This window comes from Zingiber officinale, chromosome 7A (assembly GCF_018446385.1).
Source record: "Zingiber officinale cultivar Zhangliang chromosome 7A, Zo_v1.1, whole genome shotgun sequence".
In the NCBI taxonomy this organism is placed as follows: Eukaryota; Viridiplantae; Streptophyta; class Magnoliopsida; order Zingiberales; family Zingiberaceae; genus Zingiber; species Zingiber officinale.
This window is the reverse complement of record NC_055998.1, coordinates 129,596,473-129,616,921: the sequence shown is the minus strand read 5'-3', so window position 1 is coordinate 129,616,921 and position 20,449 is coordinate 129,596,473. Positions and strand designations below refer to the sequence as shown.

General features: G+C 42.9%; 1 protein-coding gene and 1 long non-coding RNA gene across 2 annotated transcripts; both read left to right on the top strand.

Annotated features, from left to right (window-relative positions):
* Window positions 1-3,036: 3,036 nt before the first annotated feature.
* LOC122000497 (ankyrin repeat-containing protein At5g02620-like) lies at window positions 3,037-5,084 on the top strand. Its single transcript, XM_042554882.1, has 3 exons — window positions 3,037-3,517; window positions 3,602-4,011; window positions 4,090-5,084. Exons 1-3 carry the CDS (start codon window positions 3,184-3,186, stop codon window positions 4,975-4,977), a joined length of 1,632 nt encoding a protein of 543 aa, XP_042410816.1. The 5' UTR covers window positions 3,037-3,183; the 3' UTR covers window positions 4,978-5,084.
* Window positions 5,085-14,893: 9,809 nt separating this feature from the next.
* On the top strand, window positions 14,894-16,816 carry LOC122000496. Its single transcript, XR_006117151.1, has 5 exons — window positions 14,894-15,176; window positions 15,277-15,330; window positions 15,979-16,156; window positions 16,248-16,374; window positions 16,535-16,816. It is a non-coding gene; the product is annotated as an uncharacterized LOC122000496 (long non-coding RNA).
* The last annotated feature ends 3,633 nt before the right edge of the window (window positions 16,817-20,449 follow it).

Here is a 20,449-nt window from a genome sequence, read left to right as displayed (position 1 = left end):
ACAGTAGGCGTCGGGTCGACCTAGGGTTTCCGGTCGAAAACTCGAAGTTAGACCTGGACAGTTGGGTGTCTGTCAAATTTATTTATACATATTATCTTTTATGTTCTAACTCTGTTTTGCAGAAAACTAATATTTTTGTGTAGGGTTAGATCTGATCGGGATCGGTCGACCGAACCTCGGGATCGGTCGACCGAACCTCTAAGCTAACAGATCAGGTCTCCAGAGGTTGGACTGGGCTCGACCAGGGATCGGTCGACCGGACCTCAGGATCGGTTGACCGAACCTGGGATAGGTGTCGACTGGATCAAGCCGAGGTGTGTGAGTCAGAGGAGACTGATCGGTCGACCGAAACCTGGGATTGGTCGACCGAACACAGGGATAGAGTTTGACCAGATCGAAGCGAAGCGACAGATCGACGGATCAGATGCGGTGGAGATCATCTGATCGGTCGATCGAACATGAGGATCGATCGACCGATCCGCTTCGGGTCAAAGCTTCTCCCGAGACTTGGGGATTTGGATTAGATCTTGCAGAGCTATAAGAGGAGGCCTCGAGGTGCAGCTCAAACATCAATTCGAACAGAAGAATCTGTGCTTTCCAAAGCTGCTCCGAACGCTTTCAACAACACTCTGCAACTCCGACAACCAGCGTCTACATCTTCATTTCTGATAGTGTCGGTATAATTCTATTATTGTTATTAAACTGTAATACAACTTGTAAGCTTTGCGAAATTATAGTTGTTGCCCACCGAAAGTGGTCAACGACCACGAGCCTTCGAGTAGGAGTCGAGATAGGCTCCGAACGAAGTAACTTCTTGGAGTCTTATGTGTGTTTGTTAGTTTATCATTTCCGCTGCGTAACTCTTTTACGATTCCGAAATCGATTGTGAAAGCCACGAGCGCTATTCACCCCCCCCCTCTAGCGCTTTCGATCCAACATGATCGACTTCAAGGATCAGTCCTAGGGTCGACCGACACTCTTCGGCAGACCGATTGGAGTCCACCCAGCATCACGGACGATCGGTCAATTGGTCTCAAGACTTCTTCTGTCCAGTCAGTCGGACTTGCACCCTCCTTCGACTAGATTTGAGGGGGAGACATGTGATGCGATGATGAGGGGCCCAACCAGTGGAGGGTCATTGCCACAGTGGGGGTCAAAGGTCAAAGTCATTGCGATCAACGCCCCTAAACCAGTGGTTGATCGGGCGACCCACTCGCCCGACCGGGATAGAGGAGGTCCGACCCAACATCATCTTAGTTCGACCACACACCGAGCGTCTGACGCTTAGAGAAGTGTGTCGGTAAGGCACGTGCCGAGCGGCCAGCCCCTCTCGGAGTTACATCAAACCTCAGAACCAGCCAAGCGGGGCTATGACCGAGCAGATTACACTCAAAGCGGAGCTCGGGTAGTGAGTGGTTGGTCGAGCGGTCATCCCGCTCGACCCGAGAACGATAGCGTCCGAACGACTGATGCTTGGCCGAACGACTCACCCGCTCAGCCCAGTAACTGACAAAAAGAGGATCTGCGATATCCTTCTGGGGACCCGTGCCACCGGCAGACGACATGTCGGCAGCATGGTCAGGCAGTGGATCGTACAACGGAAGCTTCCACTGTCATGTTAGAGATATGCTCGGGTCGTTAAGGTATGGTATCAGAGACACTTTCTTGACATGTCTTTTCAGGGGAAGCTTTGAAAAACGTGCACGCCTCGAGGACCATGCACGCGCGCCCCTGGAGTCCTATATAAAGGGCCCTAAGCTTCAACGGAGGTATACTAATCTTTACTGTAGCCACTGTTCCGTTGTTACTCCGCTTCCTTGCTCCCACATCGTTGGTGACTGACTTGATCGTCGGAGGGCCATCATCAGGGAACCCCTCCCTGGCTCGACACTGACGTTACTGTGGTTGCAGATTTCTCTAGCTCGAAGTCCATGTACGGTCAACAAGAATGCCACGCCCCTTAACATCCATTGCCCCGGCTCTCGGACATGATCATTATGTATGACCAAATAATGAAAGAAAAATAAAAAAATGTTTCAAAAATAATTAATATTTCCCTGGCCATTACGTCATATCTTGCGCCACCATCTTATGTTTCATGGCTTTCATGCATAAGTCGCCCCCACGGGCTAGATCAGCTGGTTAGGTGTCTGCAGCTTGCTAATGAAGTTGTAGGGTCGAAGGTCGCCAGTTGCACTCGGGGATAAAACCCTGGTCTGTTGTGCCAAAAATTCCTTCGACCCAATCACCTATCCTGTCCAGCATTAACCGTGATTTACTCCCTCTGGAATCTTGTGGGGTCGGGGCCAGGGGGCCGCTAGGGTGGCGGTTCCACCTTTTTGCCAATGACTTTCATGCATAAGTCTCCTCGAGATAGTCTAGTGGTTAGCACATGAGGTGTTGCCACTATGAGGTCTAGGTATCGAGAAAATCGAGGTAATGTCTCCCTTATGTGCTAGTCACTATTTTAAAGACTAGTAGTTGTCCGTAATTTATTTCCTCTGTATTGACCTTGTGACGAATTGATTAGAATACTGGGGACAAACATATTCATCTTTTATCACCATGACTTTCATGCATAAATAAATTACTCGTGTATATGTATAATTTTTCATAGCTATTTCTATGTTAGTTTACAGGAACGCAAGTGTCTTGGTCCTTTGATTGGTTTGCATGTAAATAGGGGACTGGGGCTTCTTCTTCATCATCATTGGATTGAATAATGATGCCCCTTTTCAACTCTCCATGAATTGAATTTGGAGGTTAAACTCTGCTCATTGGATCCTTGATTTTACAGGTACTGAATCTCCTTTTTTTCTTGTTCCAATCTCTTTTTTTCTTTATTTTTTTTTATATTTTTTGTTCGCACGAAAAGTTTCCATAATCATCCATTGATTCAATCCTTTTCAATTTCTCAAGAAAAAAAAAGGAATTTTTTTTCAAGAAAAATGATTCATATTTCGTAACTTTTATTATGTTGTTGGAGGATGTTTTGATATTCCTCTGTTCTTGTTCAAAATTGATTGGGATGTGGATGATTTAAGGGAGAGGATCCAGAGCGGCGCAATTCCACCTTCCATCTGTTTCGATTCTTTTCTCGACGATGTAAAGAATTCAATCAGGGGCATCAAAATGCATGATCGTTACGCAAAAATTCGGTGAAGAAATCACTAAGGCGACGACATGGAACCGCCGGTCCGGCAGCCGAGCTTTCGCCGGAAAAAGATGACGAAGCAGCTCACCGGAAAGAGGGACGACACCCCCCTGCACACCGCCGCCAGGTCCGGAAATTTGCCGGCGGTGAAGGAGCTCATTTCCAACGCGCAGGACCAAGGATTGCAGGATTTGTTAGGCAAGCAGAACCAAGCAGGGGAGACTGCTCTGTTCGTCGCGGCCGAGTACGGCTACGTCGACGTGGTGAAGGAGATGATCGAACACCATGACGTCACCATGGCCGGCGTCAAGGCTAAGAACGGCTTCGACGCCCTCCACATCGCCGCCAAGCAAGGGGACGTAGGTATTGCGTTCTAACCCGATGGATCACAGATTTCGACAAAAGATCCCTTTTTTGATCGTCATCCGATACCATTCGATCGAGCAGAGGTGGTGAAGGTGCTGCTGAACGCGTTGCCGGAGCTCTCCTTGACGGTGGACTTGACGAACACCACCGCGCTCCACACGGCGGCGGCGCAGGGCCACATCGAGATGGTGAACCTTCTGCTGGCGGCCGACAACAGCCTCTCGCTGATCGCGAGGAGCAACGGGAAGACGGCGCTGCACTCGGCGTCGAGGAACGGGCACTTGGAGGTGGCGAAGGCTCTGCTGAGGAAAACGCCTGCGATCGCGATGAGGACGGATAAGAAAGGACAGACCGCGCTCCACATGGCCGCCAAGGGGACGAGCCCGGAGATGGTGGAGGCGCTCCTCGCCGCCGAGCCGGCTCTGCTTAATGCCCTCGACAAGAAGTGGGACACGCCGTTGCATATCGCGGCCAGGAAATGCCGAGCTCCGGTGAGTTAATTAAAGTAGTTCGTCGCGAACGATGCTGAAGGAATATTGAATGATTTTTTTTTTGTGTGTGTGTTGCAGATAATAAAGATATTGATGGAGGCGGAGGCGGAGGCGGTGGAGAAGAAGGCTATCAACAAGACAGGGGAGACGGCGCTGGATGTGGCAGAGAAAATTGGGGATGAAAAGATCACCGGAATGCTGGTGGCTGGCGGAGTGCCGACGGCGCGGGCTGTTCGGCCGCCGCCTGCAGCCGCGGGGAACCCGGCGAGGGAACTGAAGCAGACGGTGAGCGACATAAAGCACGAGGTGCAGTCGCAGATGGAGCACACGCGGCAGACTCGGCGGCGGGTGCAGGGGATTGCGCGGCGGCTGGACAAGCTGCACGAGGAGGGGCTGAACAACGCGATCAACTCGACGACGGTGGTGGCGGTGCTGATCGCGTCGGTGACGTTCGCAGCGATCTTCACGGTGCCCGGGGAGTACGTGGACTCCGGGGGTATGGCGCCGGGGCTGACGCTGGGGGAGGCCAATGTGGCGCATCAGCTACCGTTCATGGTCTTCTTTGTGTTCGACGCGGTGGCGCTCTTCATCTCGCTGGCGGTGGTGGTGGTGCAGACGTCGGTGGTGGTCATCGAGCGGGGGGCCAAGCGGAGGATGATGGCGGTGATCAACAAACTGATGTGGGCCGCCTGCGTGCTGGTGAGCGTGTCGTTCCTGGCGCTGTGCTTCATCGTAGTGGGGGCGGAAGGACGGTCGCTAGCGGTGGCGGTGACGGTGATGGGCACGGTGATCATGGCGGCGACTCTGGGGACCATGCTCTACTGGGTGATCGCTCATCGGATGGAGGCAAGGAAGCTGAGGAGCATACGGCGGTCGTCCATCAGTAGGTCGTGCTCGTGGTCGGCGTCCGGCGACGTCACCGACGCCGACCTGTACGATAGGGAGTACAAGATGTACGCAATTTAACGGAACCAGTTTTCATATCACCCCCGTAACTCTATAATATTTACTTTTTTCCAAAATGCCTCTGAGTTGGGAGTATAAATTGCTTATTATTTTAAATATAAGATTTCCCAAATACCGTATCAACATTTCATTTCATTTTGCCCTCTTACCAACAAATAATTATTCTGTTTTTTCTCTCTCGTTTACACGTAACATACTCTATTTTCTTCCACCTCTCATTTCCCCTAAAACTACGGTGCAATGAAAGGATATTACATTATCAGATGGATATCCATAGTGATAACGGATATCCATAGTTAGGTGTTAGCTATAATATATTTGTAAGATTTTTTTTTAAAATGGAGCGTATAATTATGGAATGTTGTGTTTTTGGCTATCTATCATTAGCGTTTTTTAATTTATTTTGACGATCGATAGAAAATTTTTATAGGATCGAACTGTCGCATCAGATTTGGTTTTATTTTATTTATCATTTTTCTTGGAAGACATGATATCAAAGTTTTGAAGAACATGGATCATTCGATCCCTAGCTACGTTGTATTTATAAGGAGTATTTCTTTAAATGGAGCGTACAACCAAGGGTTGTTGGGCTGCTCATAATGAGTGCTTATCGATTTATCCTAGTAGCCAATGGAAAACTTCCATAGGACAGGTTCGGTCGTCATAGGTTTGATGTTATCTGATTCATTATTTTTTTTCATCTTTCCTTACATATAAGAACATCTCCAATGTAGGGTTACTCCAACAGAGTAGTTGAGATAGTAAGTGAATGGCAAATTTACCCAATGAATGACGGGTCAAATTTTAGGACTGGTGGGACGTAAATCCTTATACCTCGGTACAATTCACTCTCCTATCCATCTTATCTCCCAGTCATCGTGATTAACCTCTCTCGTTATGATCCTGGGACAAGTTGACGAGGACACTTGGAGCTAATGTAATCACCTTTTTGTTCAATTGTCCAATTTCAATACAAGATTTTTAAAGAGGTTTATGAAAAAAAAGCTTGAACCATTATGGGCATGAAATTTGAGAATTTTAGCTTAAGAATCATATAGTGAAAATCTAAATATATTTTTCTTTCTCAAAATTAAGTATGTGAGTGGAGTCGATAATAATTAACAATGATATTAGCGGTTTATAAAGAGATTTTTTATTATAAAGAAAGTAATGGGTTTTTATGTCTACGGTGTGACATATTAAAAATTAAAAAAAAAATATTTAGAGCTCCAACATTCCTCTCTTCTCTTTTCCTTCTCCCCTATATATAACATCAGTTCCTCTTTCCTCTCTTATATTTGTTTCCTTCTGATGATATTGATTTTTAAACATTAACACCATTGAAGTGCGGCTTTTTAAAAATTAATATTATTATGATGCTAATTTTTAAAAATTAACACCACATCTTAATATAATAACACCACAACTTAAACACTAGTACCATCACTAAGATTTTTTTAAAAATAATAAAAAATGATATATTTGACTTCGGAGCACGATAAAAACCTATAAGAATTGAATGAGTCCAATCGAAACTCTTTACGTCCATCAATAGATTTTGACCAAAATTTATTAATGAGCTTACGAGATTCGGATTTCTAAAATGTTGAAATGTAATGGAAGATGACACTGCAATAAAGGCATTTAGGATGTCTATTCCTGATTTTGACATCCTTGTGATAAATTATGTTATACGTCAATTGCCTTAAAATCATAAATTTTGAAAATTCTCTGATCATTGATGTTAATGACTTTTAGTTGATATCTTTGAGTACATATAAACTCTGGAGCACTTCAGAAACTTATAGCACTAGAAATTCGTCTGATCAAAGGTCTCTAAGTCCACGAATAGATTTTGATCAAAACTCATTAATGGACGTAAGACATTTAAATTTATGAAAATTTGATATATAATGGAAGAGCTGAGTATGGAGAAGGTAGATATGGTGTGCAAGACTCGTCCTAAGCCTTGTAAAAGAAATTATAGTTGTGTGTCAATTGACATGTACTCTAGTGTTGGTTTCGGCAGATCAGCAGCACAGTGATGTTGATCTTTTGGAACTAGAACAGAGTATTATGTTCTTCTCACAAGAGGTGTTGCTTGTAGGTCCCAGTAAGGTCATCTAGAAAGGATGAATAGCCATGAACATAAAGCAAAGAATTCTCTCACTATAGAACTTAACAAGGACACAAAGATTAGTTAATAGATATAATTAACATAAAAATAATAATATAAAAGAAAGTAAGTGTTGGTGCAGTTAACACCAATGATCAAACTTATATTTTGATGAATGATAAATGAATTAAAATTAGGTGATATGTTTGTCTAACTTCTTTACCAAGTGTGCAGAAGTTAACGAGTCTAGACGACCTGACACCATGTTAAAGTCTAGTTAGGTCTAAGGACTAGATAACTGACACGAAGATTAGATAGATTAAGGTGTGACTCGATATATCAGGAAGTCTAGCTGCATCTGTAGAACCTGACAGATAGATGAAGACCAGTTGGGTATGCGGACTTAACATATGGTGGAAAGACCTGGTGGGTTAAAAGGCAAGTCAAGTGACTGCAACTGCTAAGTCACTAGAAGAGAGTGATGCAGTGAAGATGAGTCCAATGGGGTTGTAAGCCTTGGTCCAATTTAGGTGCATTTTGGAAACTTAAACTGCGACCATAACTAGATTCTGGTCTTGGTAAGATAAGATCTAATTATTAATAATCTTATTAACTGTGCTAACTCTGTTTTACAGATTAGATATTATTCTGTTAGACTGATAAGTTTTTGTAGGAGAAAAATTTAAGAAAAATCTTGGATGAACAATATTTGAGGCGCCTCGGAGCTTCGAGGAGGCACCTCGGAGCTTTGAGGAGGCACCTCGGAGCAGCGCTTGGAGGCGCCTTATACCCGTCAGAGGTGCCCTCTAGGAGATAATGTTTGCACTACAGGAAGGCACCTTGGATGAGTGCTTGGAGGCATCTCGGAGTGCTTGGAGGTGCACTCTCATGGATAGAAACTGAAGCTCATGAAGCTAATTGAGTATGAAGTTTATAAGATCAGTTTTTGAGGTTGGAGGCACCTCGGATGGGGTTGGAGGCACCTTCAACATTCAATAAAAGACTTGTTCGACCAACAACATGTATCAATCTCAAAAACAAGCTTCAACAATTCTTCTACTACTCCGATTATGTGTAATCTATTGTGTTGTTGCCGCGCTACTGCTCTGCTTCATCCGACCGCTGCCAGTAGACTGACACCAACACTAATACCTAAATTCTCAACTTTCACAATCTTGGGTTGTAATAATCTAATTTAAGTTATTTATGTTAGGACCAAAAGTAGCTAGAGGGGGGGGGTTAATAGCTCGTCGCGTTCGCTCGGTGCTCGACGGTGCTTGTTCCTTCAAAGATGTGCAGCGGAAATACAAAGAAACAATCACACAACGCTAACACGGTTGGTTTACTTGGTATCCACCTCACAAGAGGTGACTAATCCAAGGATCCACACCACGCACGCACCCTCCACTATGAAACACTCCTTTTCGGTAACTACCGAGGGCGGAGAAGCCCTACAAGATTCTCGGTACAAGAAGAAGGAAAGGGAAACAAAATACAAGCACAAGGCATACAATGAATGCAGAAAACCCTAACCCTAGCTTCTCTTCTTGCCTTTGATCCGCCTCTTGACTCGGAGAGCTTCCAAGAACCTTCAAGAACTGGCGATCATGAGCTTTGAGAGTGCTGTGGAGGAGCTGGCGAAGATCTGAGTTGAATCGGTGAAGAGATGTCGCAGCCATCACACGCCTGCAGCTATAAACGACGCCAACGGTCGGATCCCGATCGATTCGAATGTTCCCAATCGATCGGGGAGGCTTTGGATCGATCCATGGATCGATTCAGAGCGCCTCTGTGCTCTGGGAAAAACGCCTGGATCGTTCCACGGATCGATCCAGCGCTTATCGCGCGAAGCAGCCGCGTCCCAATCGATCCACTGATCGATTGGGACATCTGGATCGATCCAGAGGCTTTCTGTTCGCTGGGAGAAGCCTGGATCGATCCACTGATCGATCCAGCTCCTGGATCGATCCCCTGATCGATCCAGCACTTGGTTTTTGCCCAAAACTAAGTTCCAAGACTCCCAAACCAACATCCGGTCAACCTTGACCTGTTGGTACATCATGCCTAGCATCTGGTCACTCCCTTGACCTGCCAGGACTTCCCACCAAGTGTCCGGTCAATCCCTTTGACCCACTTGGACTTTTCTCGTCGTGCCAAGTATCCGGTCACTTCCTTGACCTACTAGGACTTCCACCAGATGTCTGGTCAATCCCTTTGACCCATCTGGATTTCCTCGTGCCAAGTATCCAGTCAATCCTTTGACCTACTTGGACTTCTCAACACCAGATGTCCGATCAATCCTTGATCCATCTGGATTTTCCCTTGCCTGGCTTCACTCACCAGGGCTTCCACCTAGCTTCACTCACTAGGGTTTTCCATCTGCCTGGCTTCACTCACCAGGACTTTCATACTGCCTAGCTTCACTCACTAGGACTTTCACCTGGCTTCACTCACCAGGATTTTTATACTGCCTAGCTTCACTCACTAGGACTTTCACCTGGCTTCACTCACCAGGATTTTCCTTCTGCCTGGCTTCACTCACCAGGACTTTCATTCTGCCTAGCTTCACTCACTAGGACTTCCTTCTGCCTAACATCCCAGTTAGGACTTCCCAGTCAAGTATCCGGCCATCCTTGACCTACTTGACTCTTCTTCAATCAACCTTGCATTGTCAAACATCGAAACCCAAACCAAGACTCAAGCTTGGTCAACCAGGTCAACCTTGACCTGAGGGATGTTGCACCAACAATTTACATTATTACTAAGGATATATAGGTTGTTACACTATCCTTTATTTCATTCTTTTACTCGATTCTTTCTTTAGGCGGCTCCGGAAGAGGATTTTAGTGGATTTCCCATCGATATGGTCCGAGGGATATTAGATCTTGGAGTAGGAGTAGTCGAAGGCTCCGAACCGAGTAACTACTTGTGTCTATGTTTGCTTCTTTCTTTTTCTTTATCTTTTCCGCTACGTACTTATTTTCAAAAATAAAATTAAATAAGTTTTAAAAATCACGTGATTCACCTGCCCCTTCTCACACGCATCGGTCCTATAGTAAGAAGGCTAAGGATTTACTTGGTTATAATTTAAATGGTTGTTAATCTAATGCAGTTTAAAACTCCACTAAAAGAATCTTCTTTGAGTAGGTGGAGTAACCTCTTATGGACATTAACAACGCAGACTTGAAAATAGAAAATAAATTCGAGTATAGTGATTGTTCTTCAAACTTCAAACACTAGGGCTTTGTTTATAGCTTACTAGTCGCAACTAGCTGTGGGCACTTGGACCTAGTCCAGACACCTAGACTCGGTTGACTTGATCCACTTTGCAATGACTTCTTTCCAACGGATCAAGGTTTCCTGAGCACTTGTGTTGGTCCCTTGCGGCCTGCAAAAAGGGGGGGGGGGGGCGGGGTGAATTGCCCCGCACAATATAAAAACAGTAATACCTTTCTTAAACAATTAGGCTTAACACAATTACACACTTTAAACGAAATATATATAATGAAATAAAATATGTATGAGACAAATGAATTTTTACTTAGTTAGTAATCAGAGGATTGCTACTCCAAGAAATGTAAGCTCACTTATCAAGATCTCCTTCTTGAACAAAACGTCGGAGGTGGAAAAGCCTCGTACAAGAAAATAACGCTTAGAAATGAAAAATAGAAAAGATTTTGAAGTGTAGAGTATGTTATTCGAAAAGGAGAAGACTAGGGCTCTATTTTTAGCCCACTAGTCGAGAGTGATTGTTTGTTGACGTGGCATAGTCCCAGGCACCCCTAACATGTCAAATCTCATCTTCTTACAAACGGCTACGCAACGAGTGCGGGATAAAGTTTTATCCTGCTCTGGACACCAAGACCCTTGTTGATCTGATCAACAACGCCGAAGAGGTCAAGGTGCCCCGGATGGCACCAAACTGGTCCAGGCTCCCGGAGTAGCTCCGAGCGCTCGGAGTATCTCCAGGCGCCTAGAATAGCTCCAGGCGCCCGGACTAGAGTCACTCAAAGTTGAATTTCTATCCGGGTTTTCGCTCTAGCTCCGCTCGCTTGGGTGATCTCGGTCATCCAGAATATGACTTATCTGAACCCCTTTTTTGGCCTTCTTGTGCAGTCTTCAACTTTGGTTTCTCGTCCATCGGAAATGTCGTGCGCTTCTTTCTCGTCCACCAGTGTACTCTTCAACAACACCTCGTTCTTCAAACACACCGAGTCTGTCAACTCTCTCCCGTGTCTTCCTTCTCGCTAGCTGCATCTTTCGCTCGACTTCCTGCGCTCCTAAGTGTTGGAACCCCAAGGTGGTTTTAATGTAATCAACTAAGTTAGGTTAGGTCATGTTGTATTTAACCGTGTGTCTAAGTGCGTAGGAACTTAGGATCACAGGAAGTTGAGCAAAAAATGCAACTAGCGAGAAGGACGGTACGGGAGAGAGCCGACGGGTTTGTTGCGTCTGAGGGACGAGGTGTTGCGGAATAGTACACCGGTGGATGAGAAGGGAACGTGCGATGTTTCCGAGGGATGAGAAGTTGGAACGGAAGATTACTCAGGGAGCAAAAGACGCAGCTAGCGAGAAGGTCGACACGGGAGAGAGCTGACAGGCTCAGTGCGTCCGAGGGACGAAGCTGTGGAAGAGTACACTAGCGGACGAGAAGGAAGATGCGACAATTCCGAGGTACGAGAAGCCAGAGCGGAAGGTTACTCGAGAAGACCGAAAGTTGGGTCCGGGTGAGCCCTATTCCGAATGGCCGAAATCACCCAAGCAAGCGGAGCCGAAGCAGAAGACCCAGACCGAGACAAGCAACACCGGAGCAGTAGGCCCGGACCAAAAAAAAGTCAACCCTATTGACTTTTAGGGTCCGAGCGCCCGGAACCTCATTTTATCCACTTTCAACGTGGATGTTGATCGTTGCACCAGGAATAAAATTTTATCCCAGTTCAAACGCCTGGAATGCTTCCAAGCGCCCCAACCAAGGCTATAAATATAGCCTTGTTCCAGAAGGTAGAAAAAAACAAGCAATTACTGAAACAACACTTGTACGCTTTCCTTTCTAGTTTAGCTTCATCTTTCTGTGCGTAAATTGCTGTAAAGAAGCTTCTTCGCCTGAATGAGAATTTAGTGCGTTCCACTTTCTTGGATTAACAATCTCCCCAGTTGTAACCAAGTAAATTCCGGAGTCTCTTTCTTTTTAGTTTATTTAATTATTTTATACAAGTGTTCTTTTAAATCCGAGAAAGGTCTGTTTGTTTTGATTTTGTGCAAGGCTATTCAACCCCCCTTCTAGTCAGCCAACGGTCCTAACACTAAGTTCCTGGACACTTAGACACAAGGCATTAAAAGACAATAGGACCTAACTTGACTTGGTTGATCACATCAAAACTACCACGGGATACTTACAGCTTAGACTCGGTCTGAGCTTCTGGAGTTGGCTGATGTGGACTCTGTATTGATCATCTTCGACAACGACACATTGATGTGGTGGAACAGTCAAGGCGCCTGGACCTAGTTAACTCAAAAGTTGATTCGTCTAGTCATTTGGGTGATTCTTCGGTCATCTAGAGTTGAACTCACCCGAACTTAACTCCGACATTCTCCTCAAGTAGTCTTCCTCTTGGCTTTTCGTCCCTTAGAAGTATCGCACACATCATTTTCATCTGTCAGTGTACTCTTTCGTAACTCCTCGTCCCTCGGATGCATTGAGCCCGTCGACTCACTTCTCATGTCATCCTTCTCGCTTACTGCATTTTCTGCTCTATTTTTCATGTTCCTAAGTTCCTGGACACTTAGACACAAGATATCAAAATGTCATAGGACCTAATTTAACTCGATTGATCACATAAAAATCAACATCATAAAAAGAATAAAAAAGAAAATTGGAAATGCGGTAAAAGGTCATACACTAACTCAGGTGACCCACATGATCCACCAACTACCATATGTGGAGAGGTAAATCAAGAAATCATAGATAGTCCATATGGGTGAGGGTATATTCCTGACTTTTGCCAGGAGTCGACCCTTGCTTAATATGGCAAGTCTATCCCATGGTTACCATCTCAGTTATGTCAATTGTAGCAAAAGGTGATTATGTTCATCTCAAGCATCCCTCATAGCCTATCCTCTGTGATCTCATCCAGAAGCTGAGTCAGATGGAACCGTCGGTGAGGCAGTTGGAATGTTGACTGAACCGTCATAACCTGGAGGGAGAAAGGGGACTGAGCTGTCATCTAGGTTGACAAGTTATCAAAAGGTCTCCCGTCAATACTACCTACAAACAACAATCAGGTTTTCCCACACTCTGGCACTCCGATGCTCGAAACAGGCCCCAAAACTGTGTAAGGAGCAAGATAAATAGTAGAGTAACAAAATGCATAAAGAATAAGCATAGGGAGTGTACCCTGGTCGAGGGGGCATCCTTTGGTAGACTGGTGAGCTGGTTGTAACACTGATCAAGTCATTTTGATCCAGAAGAGTAGATGAATGTGGGCCGGATGAGGAGATGGATCTGGAGAGCCAAGAGCCAGAGCATAACAATGGCTCGTAGGCCAGACCATAATAGTGGCTTGCGGGCTAGAATGTGATAGCGGCACGTTGGCTGGAATATAATAACGGTGCGAAGGCAGAAACACCACGTCGGCGTGAAGGTCCGAACACAGCAATGATATGGAGCCAAAACAAAGTAGCGGCTCAATGGTTGGAATAGAATAGATGGCGCGGAGTTGGAAAGGTGGTGGCGCAAAAGGAGGGGACGACGCTGAGGAAGAAAGAGGGTAGTGTGGTCATTGTTTCCTATGCGTCGCCTCATATGGAGAAGGTAGTGCACATGTGAAGGCCTGTCCGGGGGCTGCTATATGGGGGCGGCAGAGCTGGCGACCGCTAGAAGCGAACTGCTCGCGAGAGAGAGAGAGAGAGAGAGAGAGAGAGAGAGAGAGAGAGAGAGAGGGTCAACGCTTAGCCGACGATGTCATAGACCTCTTCGTTGTGAGAGAGAGCAAAGGAGAGGAGAGAGAGAGGAGGCGTTGGAAGCTATGTGGGGCGGCGACATGAGTGAATGGGAGAGAGGAGACGACCGCTCGTGGGAGAGGAAGCGGCAAGGGGGAGTCAGTAGTGTCAGCGTGGAAAGGGGCGGCGATGCTGGAGGGTGACCATCGACTAGAGTGGGGAGGTCCTCAATGACATTCAAGCATGAGAGGAGATAGTTGTCAGCGGTGACAGCGAGAGGAGGTGGAGGCAGTAGTGTGGTCATCGGGAGAGGAGAAGTAGTGGCAATAGCGTGCGTGCATGTTGTGAAGACGACAAGGAAAGTTCCCCCACTCTACGTACAAGGCAAGCCCTAAACATGAGCTACAATGAAATGACCAAAATGCCCCCTCTTACCCACTTGTCTTCCTCTCCATCTCATTGCATCATCCTAGTTATATAAAGGAAGATAAATTATAAAATTAATTTATAACTGACTGTCAAGTAATTAGAATTATCTTTGCTATATCAATTTCTATAAATCTAACATGCGATAATAGCTCGCCTATGCCCTGGAGCTGAGTAGCTATGCCAAGATGTTATCCATAAATGTGATATGGAACAGAAAAGGAGATGTTATACCAAATTAGCTAGAATAGAAAAAAAAAATTAGTAGTTGGGGGAGGGGGGAAATGGAAATTAAATACGTCTTTTTGAGAATAGTGAAACTTTAGTGCTTTTTTTTGCTATTCGATTATTTTAGGCGCGCCAATTTGAAAATTATCGAATTTACATTATGAATAATGATATACATCTTGAAATCACATCTCGACCCACGTGGACATTTCCACACCAGCACCAAATGCTAATTTTTTCTCTTTGCTGCGTTTCGAAAAATGACTCTGCACTCATTTCTCTCTGCCTCCTGCCCTAAATCTCGCTATATATCCTCCTCGCGCACATCAAACGCCCGATGATTTCTCTCCGCGCCCATCGAACGCCCAACACGATCTCCTTCTTCCTCCAGCCCTCCCCTGCCCTAAAACTCCCCTCCTTCGTCTCGTCGAAGATATCGACAGCGAAACCCTCCTCCTTCCCTAGTGAAGGATTTAGCCAACGAAACCAGGTATGAGGTATTTCTATGATTTGTGAAGCTATTTCTTGGGTAGAAGCTACTTTCATGACTCCTTTAGCTAGCTCCTTACCCTCCTTCCCTCCCTCTCCAGGCCCTAGGATTGTGAAGCAATGTCGTGCCAAATACTTTGCACCATTGCCCAAAGGTAATTTATATTTATTGTATAATAAACTATTGTGTGTGAGAGGGAGAGGGATGGAGAGACGACAATGTAGATGAAAGATCTATTTTACCATTGTCCTCACCGTCGCTTTAAAGATGAACTAGAAGAGCTAGGATTGAGTTGTCCTGCTTTTTTGGGTTCTCCTTTGAATAAGACTTTTTTTCTTATTTGATTCATATCAGACCCAATGTTTAGAGATTTTTATTAATTCTTTTTTATTATATTTTAACATCTTCTAGAAGTCAAAATAAATAATAGATAATATATTTGAACTTCTTGCAATATCAAACATCCATAGAAACTAAAATAGACGAATTCGAGCTGTCTAGGTCTATCAGTGGATTTTGGTCAAAATCCACTGAGAGACCTTGAGAAATCTGCTTGCACCCATTTCAATTCTTGTAGATTTCTGAAATTGTAAGAAATTTAAATATGCTATTCATTATTTATTTTGACTTTTAGAAGATGTTAAAATATAATAAGAAAGAATCAATAAAAATCTCTAAATATTGGGCTTGATATGACCATATCAGGCCCAATGTTTAGAGATTTTTGCTGATTTTTGTTCTGTATTGACATTGGAAGAATTAAAGGAGAAGACTTTTAATTTTAATTTAGAGGCTTTGATAGGTCAAGGATCATATGGAAGAGTATATTTTGCAGCTCTGGATGATAGAAAGCAAGTAGCCTTAAAGAAACTTGATTCTGCAACAAAGTCCAAGACCAATACTCATTTTCTGTATCAGTGTGCATGCTAATACTGATAAGAATGCTTTTACCCAATTTTTGCAGATGGTGGACTTTTCAGGTTGGCAAGCAAGTCTAATTTTTATATATATTGCTATTTTGTCACTTGGGCTTAGGCAATTACTCCATTTTCTTTCTAAAAAAAAAAATAGGTATCTATGGCTTCAAGGTTGAAGCATGAAAACTTTGTCGAGTTACTGGGTTATTATGTTGAAGGAAATTTCCGCTTGCTGGCCTATGAATTTGCAGCAATGGGTACTTTGCATGATATCCTGTATGGTATGCCAAACATTTTGCATCTTTTTTCATGACATTTTATATGGTATGACATACATTTCCCCTTTTTCTTTTTAAAAATAATATTTCTGATTTTCTTGGCAATTTTTATATGTCCATTGAATTTTAAGGAATAAAGATTTCAATCTTTTCTGATTTATAGGTAGAAAGGGACTGGAAGATGCACACCCTGCTCCACCACTAGACTGATGCAGCGTGTGAGGATAGCAATTGATGCTACAAAAGGGTTGGAGTATCTTCATGAGAAGGTTCAGCCTTCTATAATATATTGGGACATTAGATCAAGCAATGTACTTTTGTTTGAGGGCTTTAAAGCTAAAATTGTAGATTTTAACCTCTTAAATCAATCACCTGATATGAACCGTAAAGTATTGTGCTTAAAGAACTTAAAAAGGATTGAATATTGAACATGAGTTTACCAACTTCATTGAAAGGGAGTGCATATATGGCTATAGAAAACCTGCAAAATATCTGTTAGTGTGTGTACTTATATGTCAAGACACTCTTTATATATTTTGTGGATAATTATTTAATAAAGGTAAATATTTATCATTAATTATTTATTTTTCTGTACGTATATAATTAATGATAAAATCTTACAGATTAATGAGTATACTAATATGAAAATAGTCCTTGATCGGACAGATATCTAGAGGGGACATGGATATCTAGATCAATGCTGAGTATGACTAGGTCGAGATAGACCGGAGGGATGAATATCCAAGTTGTACTTGGGGTGCCTTGAATTTAGAGGTACACTGGACATGACTCGCTCAAGAGGAGACCACATATTAAGTATCATTGGTTATTCCTCTTATGAGCGAGTGTAATTGATTTTTTGACTTAAAACCTTTATTTATTCTATACGTAGAGTTATGTGCTTTGATGCCGTTAAAAGCAGTATTTAATCAGATTGTGATTAATACGGTAGTTGGGTGCATGACAAAGTGTAGAGAGAATAGTGTTGAGTCAATAGAGGATTTATCGCTCTCTTGGATTAGGAGTTAACATTCCGGCTGCTTGATAGAGATATTAGTGATTCAAAATCCATGGCCATGGGAGGAATGATTTATCATTCAAGAGGAGTCTATTATATCTTGGAAATCAAGTAAAACAATTAATTTGGTAATGATGTATAATGTATCGAATTAATTGGGATGTAGACTTAGATGAAGAGATTAAATTACACAGTAATCGGTTCATAGTGGTTTACAGTTTATGACTGATATTAATTTTATCGCGTTGGGTGGTTAAAAATTGTTGCTAGACGGTTATCTTAGTCTCTGTATGGATTTACACTACCTTCGTGTATAAAACCTAGAGGGTCGCACGCATAGCACGTAGACATGAACAATGCTATTAGAAGCTAGTCGAGATAAAAATCAAATATGGATTTATTTGATACAAAGAAGAGAGAATTCGAATAGTCATAATCATGATGATTAATGGAGAATTCGAAGAGTCATCATAATGATAATTAATGAAGAATTTGAAGAGTTATCATAATGAAGGTTATAAATGAAGAATTTATGGAGCCTATAACTCTTCATCTTCCTAATTAATGAAGATCATAAATGATGAATTTATTGAGAACTTAACTCTTCGTATTCCTTAGAGGCTATAAGTAGCCATCCTCGGAAAGATGCGAGAGTAGAATTGATTCTCTCCAAGTTTCCCTCGTCAACTTCTTCTTCGTTCGGAAGGGATCGTAGTGCTTCCAAGGCTTTGTCGATCCAAGAGGCTAGCACCTAACGGATCGTATCAAGTTCGTGGATACCGCTAGAGGAGTCACACGTGGGGCTCTTATCTGTCTTATCTGTCTGTGATATTATTCACACCTATCGAGGATTCGAGGTATGTTTTATATTATTTTATGTAAAACTATATGTACCACGAAAGATCCATGATTCAATATATGTCTTCTGCTGCGCTCCAAATCCAACAGTGGTATCAGAGCGAAGTTCGTGGTTGGATCATATAGTACGAAGTTGATTCTTCAAAATTTATTTGAAGAGTCAGTGTTTCAAGAGATTTCAAAGAAATCTTAATTTCTTTATTGCAAGTTATATGCCGTAACATTTCATGATAGAAATAAATTTTGTCTAAAATATGTAAAGTAATACGTGTTGTAATTTAGATATAAATTCCTTATGGCATAAGTAGATTAACATGTTAACATCTCCGAGACCTATTTGTCTTAAAAGATTAAGAGAATTAATGGAGATAAATCTCGTAATGAGATTGTGCAAATGCACAAGAAGTTAATTATGGTGAGACATTTTAATAATTATAAAATCTCTTAAATATATTAAAGTCAAGATCTGTCAATAGCCCTCCACTAATAACTATGATGATAGTTAGAGTTTTTACATAAGTCGATACAGCTCAGCTGTGAGCTTGTGTCAAAACATCTATAATTTATCATAATTATTAGTGGATCGACTTAACTCAAATTCGTTGACTTGTTTAGCTCAGCTAAGGTTAACTAATTTGAGGGGCAAGTGTTGAGAATATAAGGCTCAACAAGAACATACCGAAAGTCGCATAGCTTAGCTGTGTGCATTCTATATGATTCAGGGTTTCGGTCCTATTAGGAATTGTTACCAACCAATTCCCGATTCTAACAGTGAGGGTTGTTGGACTTGAATAAAAAAATAGGAGTTATAAAAGACCTTTATTAAATATATTCCACAAATACTAAAACTCTGCTTTAAATTTTAGATGGCAGACACAAGTACCTTATCACTGCGAAGTATTCTCGAGAAAGAGAATATCCTCCTCGGTTCCAATTGCCTAGATTGGTATAGGAAATTGAAAATCGTCTTAAGACACGAGAGAAAAATTTACGTGCTCGAAGATGAACCACTGAAAGAGTCTACACCCAATGCTTCAGAGGAAGATCAATCATATTATTCTCAGTATATGGAAGATGCACTGGATGTGCAATGTATCATGTTGTCTTCTATGCCTCCTGAGTTACAGAGACAACATGAGAACATGAGTGCTAGGGAGATTGATCAGCGCTTGCGTGAGCTCTTCCAAGAGAATGCGAGAGTAGAGAGGTATGAAACCTCTCGAGCACTATTTAGTACCATGCTGGAGGAAGGAAACCAAGTTGGATCTCATGTACTCAAGATGATCGGGTACATAGAGAGGCTCGAGAGCTTAGGTTCCAAGTTAAACCAGGACTTGGTTGTTGACCTAATCCTGTCGTCACTACCTCTATCATTTTCTCAGTTTATGTTGAACTTCAACATGAACAGCATGGACAAAAATTTGACTGATCTGATGGTAATGTTGAAATTTGCTGAGAAGGATATGAAGGTAAATCCTTCACTGCATGCAATGATGGTCAGAAAGACCAACAAGCGCCCTAGCACCGGGAAGTTCAATCCCAAGGCTAATGCAGTGAAGAATCTTAAATATCAAGCTCAGAAGAAGCTTAAGAAAGGGATGCAGGTACCCCAATCTGATGGGAAGGAGGCCATGTGCTTCCATTGTGGCAAGAAAGGTCACTGGAAGAAAAACTGCTATATTTTCATGAAGAAGAATGCCAGTGGAGCGGATGCTTCAGGTATCTTTATGATAGAGTGCAATCTTTTTGTTTCTTCATCATGGGTCATAGATTCTGGAAGTAGTTCTCACATTTATACGAACATACAGGGTCTAAGTGACTTCAGACGGTTGTCCAAGGGCAAAATGGACCTACGAGTAGCTAATGGAGCGAGAGTTGCTGCGTTAGCTGTAGGAACCTATTCAATAAATTTACCTATTGGACTTGTTTTGAATTTAGAAAACTGTTATTTTGTTCTTAGTTTCTCAAAGAATATCATTTTAGTGTCAAGTTTAGACACCAAGGGATTTGTATTTCAATTCAAGGATAAGTTATGTTCCTTTTATTTGAATAATGTATTCTATGAGAATGGTTCATTGAATAATGGTCTTTATCTTCTTAACTTAGATGAATCGATCTATTGTATTGAAAGTAAGAAACAAAAATTGCATGACTCAAACTTAACATATCTCTGGCACTGTAGACTTGGTCATATAACTCAGA